This window comes from Acomys russatus, chromosome 11, assembly GCF_903995435.1.
Source record: "Acomys russatus chromosome 11, mAcoRus1.1, whole genome shotgun sequence".
Classification (NCBI taxonomy): domain Eukaryota; kingdom Metazoa; phylum Chordata; class Mammalia; order Rodentia; family Muridae; genus Acomys; species Acomys russatus.
Window position 1 is genome coordinate 56,275,342 of NC_067147.1, and position 17,327 is coordinate 56,292,668.

The 17,327-nt window shown below is 50.8% G+C and overlaps 1 protein-coding gene across 2 annotated transcripts in view; it reads right to left on the minus strand.

Moving 5' to 3' along the window:
- Umodl1 (uromodulin like 1) overlaps positions 1–17,327 on the minus strand; it is a 51,599-nt gene that overhangs the window by 22,974 nt on the left and 11,298 nt on the right. For both annotated transcript variants that reach the window (XM_051152622.1, XM_051152621.1), the window contains exons 3-10: positions 16,016–16,177; positions 14,330–14,448; positions 11,229–11,418; positions 9,750–9,890; positions 5,122–5,376; positions 3,424–3,536; positions 1,665–1,884; positions 1,015–1,152 (exon numbers count right to left, since the gene is read on the minus strand). In XM_051152622.1, coding sequence (XP_051008579.1) covers positions 1,015–1,152; positions 1,665–1,884; positions 3,424–3,536; positions 5,122–5,376; positions 9,750–9,890; positions 11,229–11,418; positions 14,330–14,448; positions 16,016–16,177 — 1,338 coding nt within the window. The remainder of the gene's footprint in view (positions 1–1,014; positions 1,153–1,664; positions 1,885–3,423; positions 3,537–5,121; positions 5,377–9,749; positions 9,891–11,228; positions 11,419–14,329; positions 14,449–16,015; positions 16,178–17,327) is intronic.

Sequence of the window (17,327 nt, forward strand, 5' to 3'; positions counted from 1 at the left end):
TAACTCATCTCTAGGGCATCTGACGCTCTCTTTTGGCCTCTGTAGGCAACTGCACTATTGCACACCCATCCACACAGACACATAATTAAAAGTAAATCTTAGAAAAAAACAATATGCTGGTCACAGTGGTGTGCATTTGTAATCCCAGCTCTGAGGAAACAGAGGCAGGAGGATACCCGGGAGCTCAGTAACCAGCCAGTCTAACCTCATCTGTGAGTTTCAGATCCTAGTGAGAGACCCTGTGGTGGTGCACACCTTTAGTCCTAACAGAAGGATTGATACTCCACAATCACATACACTTACATGTGTAAGTAACCCACCCCCACATGCTCACAAGAGGGGCGGGGAGAGGGTGAGGAAGGAGGAAAAAGACAACACCTTTTCTGTCCCAGCAGGCTCCCAAGGCAGACATGACTAATCACACACAGAGTCAGATATCTGCAAGTGGCTGCCTCCTGCTTCTTAGCTCAGCCCCCTCCCCCACTAGAAGACTTAGGAGTGGCAGAGATGTGGCAGGAGTTGGGCTCAGGAGCCCCACAGAAGGGCTCTTTTCTAGGAACTTGGTCTCTCCATCTTGAAGCCACCAAGACAGGACTCCCCTCTCCTGGGGACATATGGCTTCCTTGGGGCTGGGGTACTTAGCTTATATGGACTCTTTTACCTCTTTATTTAAAAGACAAAAACAAAAACAAAAAACAAACAAAACAAAAACAACAACAACAAAAACAAAAACAAACAAACAAAAAAAACAAAAAACCCTACTCCAATTATATTTTACAGGTGTCTTGGGAAAAAGAGCCACAGAACCCATGCTATATTTGCTCTTAGGTACATTTCCTATCACATCGATTCCTTCTGAATAAAAAAATAAAACAAAAACCAACTAAATAATAACAAAACAAACAAACAAACAACAACAACAAAACCCAGAAAGGCTACTGAGGCCCTTAGCAGTATGCCTGGCAAAGCTGGCCCTCGCTTCCCAGATCTCAGAGCACTGCCGGGCACACACACCCTCACAGGCCCTGCCGGCCCTGGAGGGGTTAGCATCCCTGGATGTGAGACACTGGCACTTGTAGGAGCCTTCCAGGTTGATGCAGCGGGCAGCTGGGTGGCAGTCATGCTCTGAGCTGTGTGCACACTCGTCCCAATCTGCGGGGAGAGGAGGGAGAGTTAGTGAGAAAGGGGCCAGACTGGTCAGGAAACAAAAGGGCAGCACACGGAAGTCTTCCTGTCCTTCCTACAGAGAACTGTTGGGAACTGATGGGCTTGTCAAGGCCCAAGTCTGTTACTCAACATATCAAGAAATTGAATTCATAACAGGGCTGATGAAACAGATCTATAGGTGAGCAGTTCACTGACAGGCACTGAGGTGCCAAGCCCTGGCCACCAGACACAGGGATCCCCTTTCCCTTCCCCTCCACAGACCCCTAATCCCTTACTCTGTGTTCTGGACCAGGGATTGCAAAAGGCACCATCCATAGAGAATGAGCCTACTTCAGGAGGAGCCTCTGGTCCTGGCCCTTGCTTCTCACAGAAGAGCCCAGGACACAGTTTACACTTTCATTTCATTCGCCATTCAGGTAAGGGGAAGATTGGCTCAAACTATTGCTTCCCTAGCTCTTGTGAACCTGAGGTATGCCCTGATGCCCTAAGGGACGTACCTTGCACTAGCGTCCCCTGCTGGTCAACCTGGAACACGGTGCTCGCAGACAGAGCCTGCAGCATGGGCCTAAGTGTGGAGACACCCACTGGAAACTCAGGGTCTTGCAGAGTGAGTCTAAGGGTCACCACCAGGCTCCCTGCCTCCAGGGACACGATCTGCATCCTCAGCTTTCCTTGTCGGTACACGTCAGAGATGACTTGGGGGAAGGATTTTTCCACCTACCAGGAGACACGCATGTCCTCTCAGCCATGGGGCCCACCTAGCTCTCCCAGGAACAGCTAGGGAAATCCCAAGCACCCTCTATAGCCCAGCCCCCAAGCTACATGCAGACAGCCCACCCAACTGTCCTGGGAGCGGGCGTTGAGGGAATGTGTGCATGTGGGTGAAATACAGAGCCTGGCAGCTTGATTGATGAACTGACTGACAAGGACGGACTATTTAGAAACAGCCCCATGACTTGTAGCTGTGCCCTCGTCGCTGGGGAGACACAAGCTTCACTGCCACCGTCCTGCCAATCATTCCATGAACACTGCAGTTAGCTTTGAGGGAGCAAAACCAGAGATGACGACAGCAGCAACAACAAAAACCTAGCTGTGTAAGAGCCTTCGAGAGCTGCTCCTGGCATCTAGGCAGGGGATCACCTCTAATCCAAGGTCAGCCTGAACTACATAGTGAGTTCTAAGGCATCTTAGGATGCAAAATGAGACCCTGTCTTTAAAAAAATAAAGGTAGCTGGTGCTCCTAGAGGCAGCTCTCAGGAGCAGTCCCCAACAGTCTGGCATCTCTGCCCACCCTGCACACAGAATACCCTAGATCCTTTTGTTGTGGGCACTTTTCAGTGAGGTGGGGTACACAGAGTAGCCTGGGGGCCCTCTTCTACCACTAGCACAGGGAACATAACCTCCCCTTCTGGAACACAATTTAGGGTCTGTAAGATCTGGAATCTCTAAGCCAGGGGTTGCTCAGCTGAGGCACGCCCCATCATGGACACACAGATCCCTGGATTGGATCATCCTGCATGCACACTTTCGGGGGGGGGCAAGATGGGGAACCAGCCTTACATGACCTGTTGTGCTGTGACAGGCACTCTGCCTCTGACCCAGGGACCTTGTGTCTCCTGCCAACATCTGCGATGCTATTATCAAGCTAGCCTGTGGTTTTCCAAAGGGGTAAAACCCCAGACCCTGGACAGCTGGAGAAGTCAGAAGTCAGCTTCCTCCCCAACCCAGAACCTATGTTAGATAACAAATGGCTGGCTCTGTTCTCCAGGCTCAGCGCCAGTGTCTCCTGCCAACCACGGGGGGCAACAGATGCTAAGACTGGTGACACAGCCTTGCTCAGGGAGCTACTATGAAGCCACACAGGATAACAGCATCCCAAGGCAGGGGCTCACACAGTGAGTCCGGCCGTGTAAGCAAGCTACTAATTTGATGGAAGATTGTTATCCCATGAGGGGCTGTGGATGGCAGGCGTGACCTTCTCAGGCTGTGATAGAACATAACTTTGCCTAACCTCAGGGAGGAGCCACATTGATGATGTGTATGTGTACATATGTATGGGCATATGTATATGCACACATGCGTGGCTGTTCATGTATGAGCACATGTGAGCATGTGTATCAGGTGCATCTACATGTGTACACATGTATGAGTGTGTATGTGAATGCATGCATGTGCATGTTCATGTGTGCATATGCCTACATGTGTGTCCTTGTTGCAAGGACTTGAGGACAGGCCAATGGTCTGCTCTCCTGCTACCTCATGAAACAGCTGTCGAGAAAAGTTCCAGAATTCCACACTGCTGCAATTGAGCATCTGCTCTGTCAGGTTCCGGTTCGTGATCCGTATCGTGACTTGGAAAACCTGGGCATCTGAGACAGAAGTGATACAAATTAGCCATAACACTGAGAGGGGAAGTCACATGCTAGGGCTAAGGTATACCTAGGTGGCGGAATGCTGGCCTAGCATGCACACAGCTTTTTAAAAAAAAAGAAAATAAACTGAGAGAGACATCAATTTTAGACTGAGGTGGTTAAACTGGAGAGATTGGTACAAGGAATGGTAGTTCTGACATTTGCACTGGAGTGAAAGAATGGAGCAGAGTCAGTTGGGTCAGGGACACTGAGTCACCATGCCTGTAGGAGCTGGGTTTCAGGACGTGCTTGTGGCGTCCCAATGTCCCTCCAGCTGTCATTTCCTGGGGTGGGAGAAGGTGCTGAGTACTGGGCCCGGCCAGGTCCTCACGTTCGATCACTCCCCGTGCCTCCCACATTAGAGTGACTGTGGTCCCAGTTTGCCAGCACTGAAAGTACCACCTCTGTGCACATAGCAAGCTGGTAGAGTTGGTCCCCTGCCACAAAGTTGCTTCTCCTCTAGATGCTGGGAACCTATGTCTCCTTCATGGGAGTACATTCACTGTGCACAGGCACTGGTGTGACTCCACTACAGCCCCTGACGCTCCCTGACTGTTGACAGTGAGCCACAGACTAACTCCAACCTGGGATGGAGAGCCCTGGGCCCACAGACCACAGAGTCAATCCAACAAGTCACAAGTGCACGTCACACTGAAACCACAGAAATGTTGCCAAGGCAATAGGGAAGCTCTTGCCCTGGGGGAGGCGTTCCTCCTAGGGGAAACCTGGAACCAGCTCCTTACATGTTCTTTGTCCTGCACACCCTCCTGGAATAAGCCTGAGTCACCGTCAGAAGAGAAGATTCTGGAGTGACAATGAACCAGACCCCAGCCCTCAGCAACCAGCTGTGCTAGAGGAGGGACAGACCTGAGAATTTAGGACTTCAAGGTAGCAGAGCCCCCTCCTCTTTACACATCACCAGCCTCAGAACTAGGGGAGCTGTCTCATTGCATTGCTAAGTCTGGTGAGGTCTGTATATCACCATGACCAGGCAGAGCCAGGTGGACAACCTATAAATGACCAGAAGGCCACATCAGCTGCCACCTAGTGGGAGAGGTCCGAGCATATTCACGTGTCCTGTAGGTTTGGAAGAATCCGTCCCTACTGGCACAGGCAGGGTGAATGCTACAAGCTGTAGGAAATAGGGTGTGCTCTAATTCCATCACAACAGCACTGAGCTGCCCAGCCCTGATGGCGAGAGGCTATATAAACAGTCCTGTAGGAGTCTGTGTGGCTGAAGGTCTGTGGTGCACCATCTGTGGGTACCTCCTGTATCTGACAACACCCATGTATGTCAGACTATTAGAAGGCAGGTCTCCATGGAGCCTGTAGGTCAACAAGCAAGGAGCCCATATAAATGCCAGGCAGCTCTCAGTACAATATGGGACATTCAGATGGTAAGAGGACACACACAGTAGGGGCAGTCACCGCTTCCCCCTGCTTGCATTCAGGAAGAATCATGAGGCATGTTAAGGTCCCAGAACTCTGGGACAAAGAAAGCTCACTCAAGGAAGCACTCAAGGCTTTCAGACTAGTGCCTTACCTGTCTTGACGACCAGCGAGGCAGAGACATCGGCCCCACACCCCTGGTAGCTGGTCGTCACTCTGTAAAGGACTCCTGCCTCCAACCCAGACACGGCCAGAATCCGGCTCCTTGCCCAGGTGCTTTTGAGTATCTCTCTGCCTTTGTACACTTGAACATTAAAAGTGTGGTTCTGAGTGGAATTCAAGCTCCAGGACACACGGAAACTGCTGCTGGTGACATCAAGCGCCACAAAGTCTCGGATTGGAGGGCAATCTGGGGAGAAACATACATGGATCTCAGCGAGGAGGCATCTCGGCCTCAGTTTCTCCTGTTTACCCAACCAGGTGACTGATGCACAGAATGCCTCTGCCTCCTGAGTGCTGGGATTAAAGGCATGCACCACCATACCCGGCTCTCCTCTTTTTCTTGACTGCCAATTTTCCTGGAGTTGAGTGCAGTGCCTAGTCACAGTTCTCCAACACTACCTTCTTGTCTCGTCCTTTCAACCACCATTTGCTGCCTTTTGTCACGCTAGCTCCCTGTGTGCTGGGCTTCCTGGTGGAGCACTCTCTCAGACCCACCTCAAGATGGTGGGCTTAAATTACCAGCAGCCCAAGCTCCCTGCTTGAGCCAGACGGGACTCAGATCTGCAGTTTCCTTGGGGTACTTCAGAAGTCTCAGCTAGAGGGATAGACACGGGCCTAGTGGCTCACTCGGTAGCTTCTCTGGTTGGGTTTTGTCAGCTTGTACCAAGATGGAGTCACTTGGGAGGAGAAACGTTGACTGAGAAAATGGCTCCATCACATTGGCCTGTGGGCAACTCTATAGATATTTGCTTGATTAATGATTGATGTGGGAGAGCCCAGTTCACTGTGGCCATTGCTACCCTTGGGCTGCCCACCTGAGGTATAAGAAAGCAGGCTGAGCAAGCCACAGAGAGCAAGCCAGTAAGCAACACCCTCCATGGTCTCTGCCTCAATTCCTTCCTCATCTTCCTTTCATTATGGAAGCTGAAACAAACCCTTTCCTCCCTGAATTGCTTTGGTTATGTTGTTTATCACAGTAACAGAAACCTAAGACAACGATGTTGTCCTCAGTGGCAGGAAATGCAGAGCACGTGGGCAGCTACAGTCCCGGCCTAACCATGGTTCCTATCCCCAGCTCTGGTTGGTTGGTCAGTGGATGGAACCCTGAGGTGGAAAGTTCCGCCCCAACCTTCTAGTCACTGCAAAGCTCAAAATTTGCTGGCCTGTGCTGGGAATAGATAACTCACAGAATGAAGGAACAAGGGAAGGGGGAGGGAGGGATAGGGAAGACAGGGAGGAGGGGGGCAGACGTGGAAGGGAGGAAGGAAGGGAGGAGGGAGGGGGAAGGGAGAACAGAGGGCTACACTCACCTCTCAGAAAATACACTGAAAGCTTTGTCTATGCTGTTCCTATAGTCCAGACTCTGCACTTTGACTGCCATGAGACCCTCCAGACAAAAATTTCTTTCTACGGCCCCACTTTATGGAAGGCAAAACTGAGGCCTAGAAAGGTCAAAGTGAAATAACACTTAAGGCTAAGCATTGCTGAGCCCACTGGCACTCCCAGCTGCATGTGGTCTCAGCTGGTCCCAGAGGATGGAAGGCTTACTGCACAGAGCGGTAGGGCGGGGGCTACATCTAAGCTGTCCATAGTCCTGTAAAACCCACACTAGGCTTCGATGGAACCATCTCTTTGGTCTGTTGTTGGAGCCTTTTCTTGGGTGGGTAGATATCGGCTCACACAGCGAAGTGCTACAGAAAGAAACTCTGGTTTTCTGAAATCTAGGCCAAAGACCTTGCTCTGTGGCTCTCCCCATCCTTTGGCTTGGAACAGAACCCCAAAATTTTATGGTCCCTTTGGAGAGGTCCATCAGTGTCACCAGGAGCGTAGGTCTGGCCTCTTGCTCCTTCCAGGTGGCCCTGACGCAGAGCTCCCTCGGATCAGGAGGAACACTACGACACCAGCCTTCACGAGCACTCCCTGCCACACTCTGGTCCTCTTTTCCTTCACAGCGAGCAGCTTGACCCCCATGCCTTGTGGAACGTGAAGCACTGAAGACAGATACAATCAAACATTCTCATTATTGAAATCAAACTTGAATCGAAGTCACAAGCATTGCCTCAGGGAGCCCAACCTTTTCACTTCACACCAGCCTTGCTTGCCTCTGCAGCTGGCACCCCGACCCACTGAGCCACGAATCTAGGTGACAGCTAAAGAGCTGGCAGGTGCCAGGTGAGCATGAAGATAATATGGGAAAGACTTGGGGCTCCCTCAGAACAGGACATGCTCCTAGGATAGCAAGGGCAAATCACACAAGGTTGCTTTTGGATGTTTTCTTGTGCAAAAACCCAGCTGCCCTGTGGACCATCAGCTGGGTGACTAATTTCTCAGGAACTGCATCTGAAATCTGTGCTGGATTCTCCAGCGATTTGTATGGCTGAGCCAGCCCAACAGATTGCTCATTGGTATTAGCTTCTAAATTTAAAACGCAGTGGTTCTTATAGCAGTGTGCAGGCAAAACTGGCCCTGTCTCTCCAGTCTGGAAGTGCACATACGTGCCTGTGTCACCTAGAGAAGTGTGATTAGGGATGGGCAGCCTTCCCGTGTCATGTCCCGCATCCTTCCTCAATCTAGGAAGGCCACTAGAAGCTCATTGTACCTAGAGCATAGCCCAGTTTAACTGGCAGCATATCTAACTGCAGGGAGATCCCGGCATCTTATCAGGACCATTGACCACAAAGTGGCAGTGTCACAGCTGCCTTTGCACTGCATGAACAGAGTTCTTGGCCTGGAGTCGGCAGACCAGGCAATCTCCAGGACATGAGGGTACACAGCAAGCTCCCTGGAATGATGGCGTGTGAGTTGGCAGTGCCATGCTACAGACCCTCAGGATCACAGGCTCCCCAGGCAGAGGAGGGCTCTGCAAACAGAATGGAGCTGCCAGTTGTCTGCCGTCATTTTCAATACCAGGGAACCCCGGGAGCAGAACCTTCAGGGTTCTTATATTGCAGAGATGTACAATGTGGCCTCCTACGTCTGGAACTTTCTCAAGAGATCTGTAACCTTTGAACACTGGGGCACGCTCCACTGTCTTTCTGTTATGAGGATTGAGGCATGTGCCCTGCCGTTGTCAGGGGAAGCATGAGGCAGCTTTAGCAGAGCGTGGGCACACACAACCCCATGGGTTTCTTCCACTGAGGAGGGAGATGGTGGCATGCATGGGGTCTCTATCTAGGTCCTTAATCCTTTCCTACCCAGCACCAGGATGCATCTGAGAAAAGGAGTCCATGCCTGGATTTGAAAGATCAGGGAGAAAACACCAGGTGAGAAGGTGACCACTTGGAGCCACAGGGGTCAAGAGATAGTGCTACATATCCCACCGGGAAAGGTGAGGGGCTGAGTGTACCCAAAACCCAGCCTGCGTATCTGTAGGAAGTGACACCAAGCCTCCATTATGCAACGAGTAGCAGGGGAACCCTGTGTAAGGGGCACAGCCAGAGGTGACTTTGCTCTGGCTGTAAGGTCGAGTCTGCTGTCTGTGTGTATGTACACCTGGGACCATTTTCTGAAGTGCTTTTAGCCTTACCAGGCACTAATGGGGTCCAGGGCCAACGAGAAGGGGAACCCCACTCCAAAGCTGAGGGCCCATCACAGGATTCCCAGGGAGATAGTCATAAAGTCCAGCCAATAGGGTGGCATGGGTCTTTAGGTCTCTAATCTGTCCCCACACAGCACCAGGAAGCACCTGAGATAATGCACCTCCCGGACTAAGGGAGGCCAGGATGCCTATACCTGTGATGACAAGAGGCAGACACAGAGGCAGAGGGGGAAATGACATAATTTAAAGTGAATAGCTGCAGAACCATCAGAGATAAGTGGTGAACACAGCTGAAATATATAAGTTCAGACTTTAAAGACGATAGTGAAGAGACTATCGTATCTCAGAGACTGGACACTGGATGTTACAATAGCAGGGTGTGTTATTTTGGATATGAGCATCTCTTAAAGATACACTAGTGTGGCTACAATGAAATAGGCTGATGAAGGTTTGATGCTTATGGAAGGTAGGAGGAGAGGGAGGTTTGCCAAGCTGGGACAAGATGGCCCAGGGAGGAGTGGGGGTTCTGTTGTGGATCTCTCTCTCTCTCTCTCTCTCTCTCTCTCTCTCTCTCTCTCTCTCTCTCTCTCTCTCTCTCTCTCTCTCTCTCCCTGTGTGTATGTATGGTGTATGTGTTTTCAAAGCCCCCATAGCTTCCCTGCCCCCCACCTCCGGCTTTGCCTTTATGTCACCCATACAAAGCCAGAGACAAACCGAGTTCATCCCTCAGGGATTGGTTTAAATATTCCTTGAGTCTCTTTCAGAACCTCAGTGTCCTATTCATGATCCTCCTGCCTCCGCCTCCTTCATCAAATCCTACCAGTGTGTGCCACCACAACTGGCGAGTGTCCTATTCATGACTCCTTGAATTCTCTTCTACCTCCCAGCCTCCTGTGCCCTTCCTTTGCTCCTGGCTTCCCTCAAGGGAAGATAAGAGGACGATCTATCTAAGGTCTGTGGGCCATCTGCCCTAGAAATGGCCTCTTTGCCACTCTCATGCAATCCGAGGACTCCAGAATTACCTTCTTTTGTGTGGTTCAGCTGCTGGGAAGGCAAGGTGGGCAGCTGCTGGGTAGAGACACATTGGTAGGAGCCCTCCATGTTCAGACACTGCTGTCCTTCAGAGCATACACGGAGTTCACTGTGCAAGCATTCGTTCACATCTGTGGAGAGGTGTGTATGGGGGGGGGGGGGACAGGTGAGACAGCACCACAGTTGCTTTTTCATTCTCTACAATGCTCTACACGTGACCTCCCATAGATTCAGACAAGGGCCAAGCACACTCACTGGCAGCTTGCTGACCCCAGGCAGCTGTTAGAGCCTGCACACATGGCTGGCCTGGGTCTCAGTGGTCACAGCATGCTGGGTCCAAGAATAAACCAAGGGAACCAGAAGTTTCCTGAGCTAAGAAGAATCTGGAACATTCTTCCAACATTTCCAGCTGGCCTGGCCCTCACTCTTGGGCCTGTCATCCTCCCATCTGAGGCCTCACATAAAGCCACTCTTTCCAGGGCAAAGAGGGCAAAGACAGACTACTTCATTACTTAAATATATTTAAGCATTAATAGGAAAGCTCATGGTCATCCACAAAGTACCAACCCCTTCTCTTGGGAGGAAAATAACTGTGTGATTATTAGTTATTTATCTTCACGCATTTCTACTTTCTATGAAATGTGATTTAGGAAATTAATCAGTTATACCATGACCTCATGTTATGACAGCCTCCCATTAGAACCAAACCTGGTCAATGCAGACTTCCCCAAACCTCCCAGCACAAGCCCACATTTGTGGCAGATTCTGGCTAAGGATGCTCACTGGCCTCCAGGAACAGGCCTGTGACCAATGGCTGAGGGACATTTTCAGAAGGATAGGATGAATGCTTTGGTCATGGGTTCCCCCTAACATGCTTGACACAAGAGACCGGGCTGCCCAGGAGCCTAGCTATACCTATCCCCAGCTTTACCAGGAGGAGGTTATCAGTCCCAGCCCTTTGCTCATATATACACCAGTGACTGCTACATGCCAGCAGCAGACCTAAGGAGCTGAAGTGAAAGAGCAAACGTTTTCAAAAGCATTTGCCAATCCCTGACGTTGATTTTTTTTTTTAAGCCATAGGTGCTATTATTTCTTTCATCTAGAGTTTGAGTTTTCCATCTGTGGTTTGCAGTTTAGTGTACCATGGGCAGTTGATGAGCTTGCTAGGGAGGAAGGAAGAGAGTACAGGAGATGTGTGTGTGTGTGTGTGTGTGTGTGTGTGTGTGTGTGTGTGTTGCACACTGGGAGTAGGTGCTGATGGAGCAAAAAAAGAATTCCTCAAATTGTCACATAGGAGTTTATACTTGGTTTGGGCCAGAGTGAACAGAAAGTGAGCCAAACCACGCCCATGCCCTGCAGAGCAGTACACCCAAACCAAGCCATCTCCCACACCTGAGCTTAAACCCACTTTAGTACCACATTCAGGACCAGATCGAGCCTTGGAGTCAGCTTGGTAGTGTGCCCACCTTGCACCCGGATGCTGATCACTTCATAGACACGATTCACCATGTCATCCAACATGGCTGAAACGTTGGCCACAGTCATGAGCTGCGGAAGGCCCAGCAGCAGCCACGACACTGTGGTGAATGTGTCCCTGCCACCAGTTGAGTTCAGGTAGTGTACAGCTGGGCTCAGAGGCTGCAAGGCACTGGTGACCTGGGAAGTAGAATCAGAGAGATGATCAACGGTAGAAAGGCACGCTGTGCTGGGGGAAGGAGCCAGATCCATGGAAAGCCAAAACAAATTGTACACAAGCACACGCACACATGCGCGTATGCACCAGTCTACCCAACAGTAAAGGACTGTTATGGGGCTGGGGTTGTGATTCATTTGTCACGAAGCCTCAGGTCTGATCCTTGGTACCACATAAACTGGGCGTAGCAGCATAGGCCTGTAATTCCAGTACTTGGAAGGTGGAGCCAGGAGAATTCATTTCAAGGTCATCTTTGGCTACCTGGTGAGTTCAAGGCTAGCCTGGGCTACACAAAATTGTTAAAAGGAGATGAAGAAGACGAGGAGGAAGAGGGGGGGGGAGGAAGAAGAAGCATAAGACTGCTACAATATCTTTCACATCTGTGACCTTCACAGAAAACCAGAGTCACCTCAGCTTCTGCAAGCTCCACCGTTGCTGGTAGATCCCACCACATCCAAATTCAGGTAGGAAGCTCTGACCTCCAGTGCCAGGTGTAGCCTTGGTTGGACACAGGTGTGACTGGCTAAGCCGAGGGCGGACCTTGATGCTGTCTCTAGTAAAAGGGGAAATTTGAGCTGGGTGCGGTGGCATATGCCTATATCCTAGCCATTTGGGGGCCTGAAGCTGAAAGATCACCTGACTCCGGGAGTCTGAGGCCAGCCTGAGCCACTTAGTGAGACCCCCATCTTGATTAATCAGAAGGCGGAATGCGGGCACGTGGCTGGGCATGCTCAGAGTAAGAACAATGTGAAGAGGGCTAAGGGACAGATGGCCATGCAAGCCAAAAGGGAGCAGCATCACTGCTAATACTTTGATGACAGATTTTCCAGCCCATGCTGCTGTAAAGAACTTTTTCTGCTAAGCCATCTATTATCAGCAGCTCTTTACTGGGGCTGCCCCAGGTTGCCTGCAAAGCTGTGGCTTGGGAACCTGAGTCCTCACCCCCTGTAGGAACCTGGCCTCAAGAGCAAGGGATCTAGAGTTAAGGAGTGGCTACTAGAAGGTGAGGCCTCTTGTTGCTCTGTCTCACTACTTTTTTAGATGGACAGTTCTTTTGCTTTCTCCATAGGATGCTTCCCAGTTAGACTGTATCTCAGCATCTCAACCCCAGGGAAACCAGGCAAGTTGGCACTGCACACCCGGACTGGTGTCTCCACAGCAGGTTTGTAAACAGACCTGACTCTGTGGGACCAGAGACCCAGAACCCTTCCCGGGAGACAGAGTGTAACTAACTCAGGAGGTAAGCCAAGATCTACCCACCCCACCCCCACTGGAACCCTTCAGACTGGAGCCCAGGGGCCAGCACCTGCTGCAGCCGGGAGCCTGCCTGGGCAAGCTGGCTCCCTCAGGAGGGAGGCAACTGCACGGCTACAGAAATAATGTGAGCAAAGACCTAGTGTGCCAGGCGCTGCGGCAAACGCCTCACAGGCTGTGATGGTGAATGCTGTCAATGTGATAGGTTCTTGTCCCCGAAGAGTTGAGTCTCTGAGTGTGCCAGGGAGGGCATCTCTCGGTTAACTGAGGTGGGAAGACCCACCCTGAATATGCATGGCACCACTCCATGGACTATACTCTCAAACTGTGAGCCCAGATAAGCCTTCCTTCCTTGAGCTGCTCAGTCACGCGTCCAGTCACAGGTACTGTTCAAACCACAGCTGCTATCTCGTGCAGAATTATGACCATCTGTATTTAACAAATGATTATCTGAGCACCAGAGAGGTGAAATAATTTATCTAAGGTCACACAGCAGGTGCCAGGCTGGGGTTTGTACCCTGGTGGCCTGGCTGCAGAGGTGTGCTCCTAGTGGCCAGTTGGGCAGGCCCTCAACAAACCAACAGCAAACAGAGTCCCCTCCAGCACTGGGCCCCAAGGAGCTTCTTGGCGGAGGTGAGGGTTCAGACAAGCCCTAGGGTAGCTGCATCACTTCACAGTGGCTAGGGCAGGGTACGCCTGGCTCCTCTATTCTAAGCTGCTTGGCTGGTAGGTGTAGTGACTGAGGAGGGATCCCATTCTCGTTCTTGTGCCCATGGGTCATTATCTGTGGGGCCTAGAGGCGCGGAATGGAAACCTTCATCCCTTGCTGGATTCGTTACACTGTGGTAAGCCAGCAGCGGGGCGGCAAACTCCTCTGGGCCCTCCATTGTGCACAGGCTCCTATACATAGTTGGCTACAAGAGCAGGCTGCTGTTTAAAGGCACACTGGGGGAGACAATGCCTGCTATGCTAGGATCCCCAAGTCTGGGACAATGCTGGCTTAGAGAGACTGACTGGGAATAGCCGTGACATGTTTACAGTGTGGCTGCACTGTAGGCAGGGATCTCTACCAAGGTGGCTTTGACCCCAGGGGACACCAGGCACTGCCTGGAGATGTGTTTGGTTGTCACACTTAGGGGATGCTCCTAGCCTAAACAGGACAGACCAGAATTCCACAAAGTGAAAATGAGGACTCCGGGGTTTGGGGTCTGAAAGACCAAAGCCATACTGAGAAGGACACCCTTTTAAGCACTCAACTGAGCCTCTCAAGAAGGAGGCTTCTCCATCCCATGCAGGTGTGCCTTCAGATACACATGCCAGAACTCATGAAATCACACTCTTATCACAACCATTCCAGTGTGTCTCTCTGATTTTTTTTTTCCAAAACAGAGCCTCAAGTAGCCTAGGCTGACCTTGAACTCGCTATGTAGTCATGGATGGCCTTTGAACTACTCATCTTCCTGTCTGTGTGCCCCCTGGGTTGGGGTTACAGGTGAGGCTGATTTACTTTTGTCACTAATTCAAGTTTGGTTCAAGGTCATTTACTTGGGGCACTTGTGGGATGTCACCCCTTTTTATCTGTCCTGGGAGAGACATGACGTTTGTAGCCATCACACTCACCAAAGAGTAGAGCAGGCGCGTGTGGTTCCGGAGCCCAGGGTCCTCTCGCTGCAGGTCCTCGAAGGCCATCTTCACCAGCACAGTCAAGTTGTACCAGCCCACCAGACTTCTCTCTGCTCCTACAGGTCAGATGCCAACAAGTTACAATCCTGGGGCCAGGGCACTACCACCAAAGGGCATGGGCCCCGGAAGGCAGGAGACCACCTTTCTGCATAAAATGCCTGAGGGGAGTTTCCTCCATTTGCCCTCACTCCTCTCTCTCCTGTTGTGGCAAAGACCACTGGCTCCCACCTGTGAAGAGTCAAAGGCCTGGCTTGAGGCCCCGCTTGAGTAGAGCCGGTTGGGACACAGCTCAGCCCACAGCCTTTGTTACAATGTAACATCAAATCAGTCCACTCCACCAATGTTTCCTTATCCTGACCGCAAACAGTATGCTGTTTGATACTCTGTGTAACATTGTTTATGTTGGATAGCTCCTGCTGTCTAGGTGTATAGTGTAAGTGGCTGACATTAGAGTGTCGTGTATGACTACACGCTAGACAACTGCTGTCACTTGCAGCACATGTATAAAACTCATACTGAGTCTATGCAGTTGTCCTCAGCAACAGTAAACATGGCTTCCAAGACTCCAGGGGTCACCAAAGTCTGCAGATGTTCAAGTTGCCTATGTAAACAGAACAAGTGGGGCTGCTGAGATGGCCCAGCGGTTAAGAGTTCTGGCTGTCCTTCTCAAAGACTTGAGTTCAGTTCCCAGCATCCCCGTGATTGCTCCCAACCATCTGTAACTCCAGTCCCAAGGGATCCAGTGCCCTCTTCTGGCCTTTGTGGGTACTATACATGCAGGCAAAGCATTCATTCACATAAAAATATAATTAAATGAAAATTTAAAAATAGTTAAAGTGGACAAGTGTTTGCATGTAAGAAAATGCTCTCCCAGACAATCTAATCATTTCTCGATTATAGGCGTAGAGTGCTGCATGCTGTGTAAATGCCTGTCACTCTGCATATGGATTGTTTAGGGAGTGGTGATTTTTTACATTGTCCTTATAGGTCCAGTACCAACTCAGGCCTACCTATATAGGACATATTGGCAACAAAATTATTTTTCAAATGGTTTTAAATAATTTGGATACAGAATCCTTGGAAATGGAGGGTCAGTTGCTGTTCAGGAGTATAATTGGCAAGGAGTTATAATATATTAATCCTTTTATTATATGTGCTAATTTTATGATTATATGCTAATAGGACAATATAATACACGTGGTATACATGCATATTACTTTTTTGGTATTTCTTAAGTTATGAACATTGATCCAACTCTGAACGCAGTATAGCCCCTAAGCAGAGAGTATGTCCCAGAAGAGTGGGCACATGTGCCAGATTGCCAGCAGCTGCTCTGGGCTGTGAGCTATGAGCCGAACAACCAGGTCTGTATTTCCTAGGGGGATATACAGCTCCAACAAGCTCACCTGCTGCTTCCAGCCTGACAAGCGACCATGGCTCTGCCCAGCACATCTGTCTTGTCACTGGTTTAACTCTGGAGGCTCTGGGGAGCAGCGGTGAAGTCAGGCAGACCCCCTGCCCTATCCCCAGCTCCGAGCTCCTCAGAGACCAGTGGCTGCCATGTCTTCTATGCCTCCCCCCAGACCAATGTCTTCTGGGGACCCCCCTTTAGTGTGACCCTACCTGTGGGTGTGGGGGCCACACAGCGGCGGGCCCCTGGCCAGGAGCAGCACTTTTGAAGTCCAGAGCAGTCGATGTCCAAGCTGCACGGTGGGCTAGCTGACTCTGGCTCAGCTGCTGGGCAGACCCCGGGTCTGGATGCAAACTCTCCGGACCGGTTCAGAGCTGGTGGAATGAGACAAGTTAACCATATTTAGCATCAAAAATAGACTCAGCTGGCAGAGTGCTTGCCAACAGGAAGACCTGGGCTCAGTTCCCGGCACCTGTTAAGACAGGGTGTGGTGCCATGTGCCTGGAATCCCAGGGATCAGGGAGATCCGAGTTCAAGGCCATCCTCACCCTGTCTCAAATGCAATGGCAGGGGCTGGGGAGGCAGTTCAGTGGTTCAGAGTGCCTGCTGTTTTTGCAGAGGACCAATATTCAGTTCCTAGCACCCACATGGTGACTCACAATCATGGGCTCAGAGAAAGTAGCCCTATAGAAGGGGGTCACACATGGGTCGGGGGAAACTCATAATGGCCCTGCTGTCCTCAGCTGCTAGGTAAGGCCTGCTGGCTAAGGATCACGTAGAGCTGGTGCACCACTGTGAGTGGAGTACAGATGGGGAGGGGTCCCATAGAGGCCCTTCCTGTGGGATGGGCCTGGAGGCTTGGAATCTTGTGGTGACGGAGACTCTTTTGGTGCCTCCAGGCCTTCAGACACTTTAGTGGCTCCGTGCTCTTCTCTCTTATCCTTCCTCCAGGCTACCACAGGCACTGGAGGTACTACCATCTCAGAAACTGGCTTCTCAGTTGGCCTCAATGCCATGCCCTCAACATCTGCTCCCTTCCCTTTGCTGTCTTACTTCCTGGGGACAAGGTTCACACGTCTACCGACACTCCAGGTCCCTCAAGGGTCAGGAATCTCTGACAATGCTGACCAATATTGTCATGGTCTGAGTGAGAATGGCCCCCACCAGTTCAGAGACTCACATACTTGGGCCCCAGTTGGTGAAATTGTTTGGGAAGGATTAGGAGGCGTGGCCTTGTTGAGGAAGGTGTATCACTTTTGAGGTTTTCAAAGCCCTCAGCATTCCCAGTTAGCTCTCTCTGTCTCATGCTTGTGGACCAGGTGTGAACTCTCAGCTGCTGCTCCAGCGCCATGCCTGCCTACCTGCCTCCTGCCATGCTTCCCACCATGATGTTCATGGCGGGCATGGATGCTAACCATTTGAAACAGTAAGCCCAAATAAATGCTCTCTTTCATAAGTCTCCTTGGTCATGGTGTCATGGTGTTTGATCAAAGCAATAAAAAAAAGTAACTAAGACAACACCCC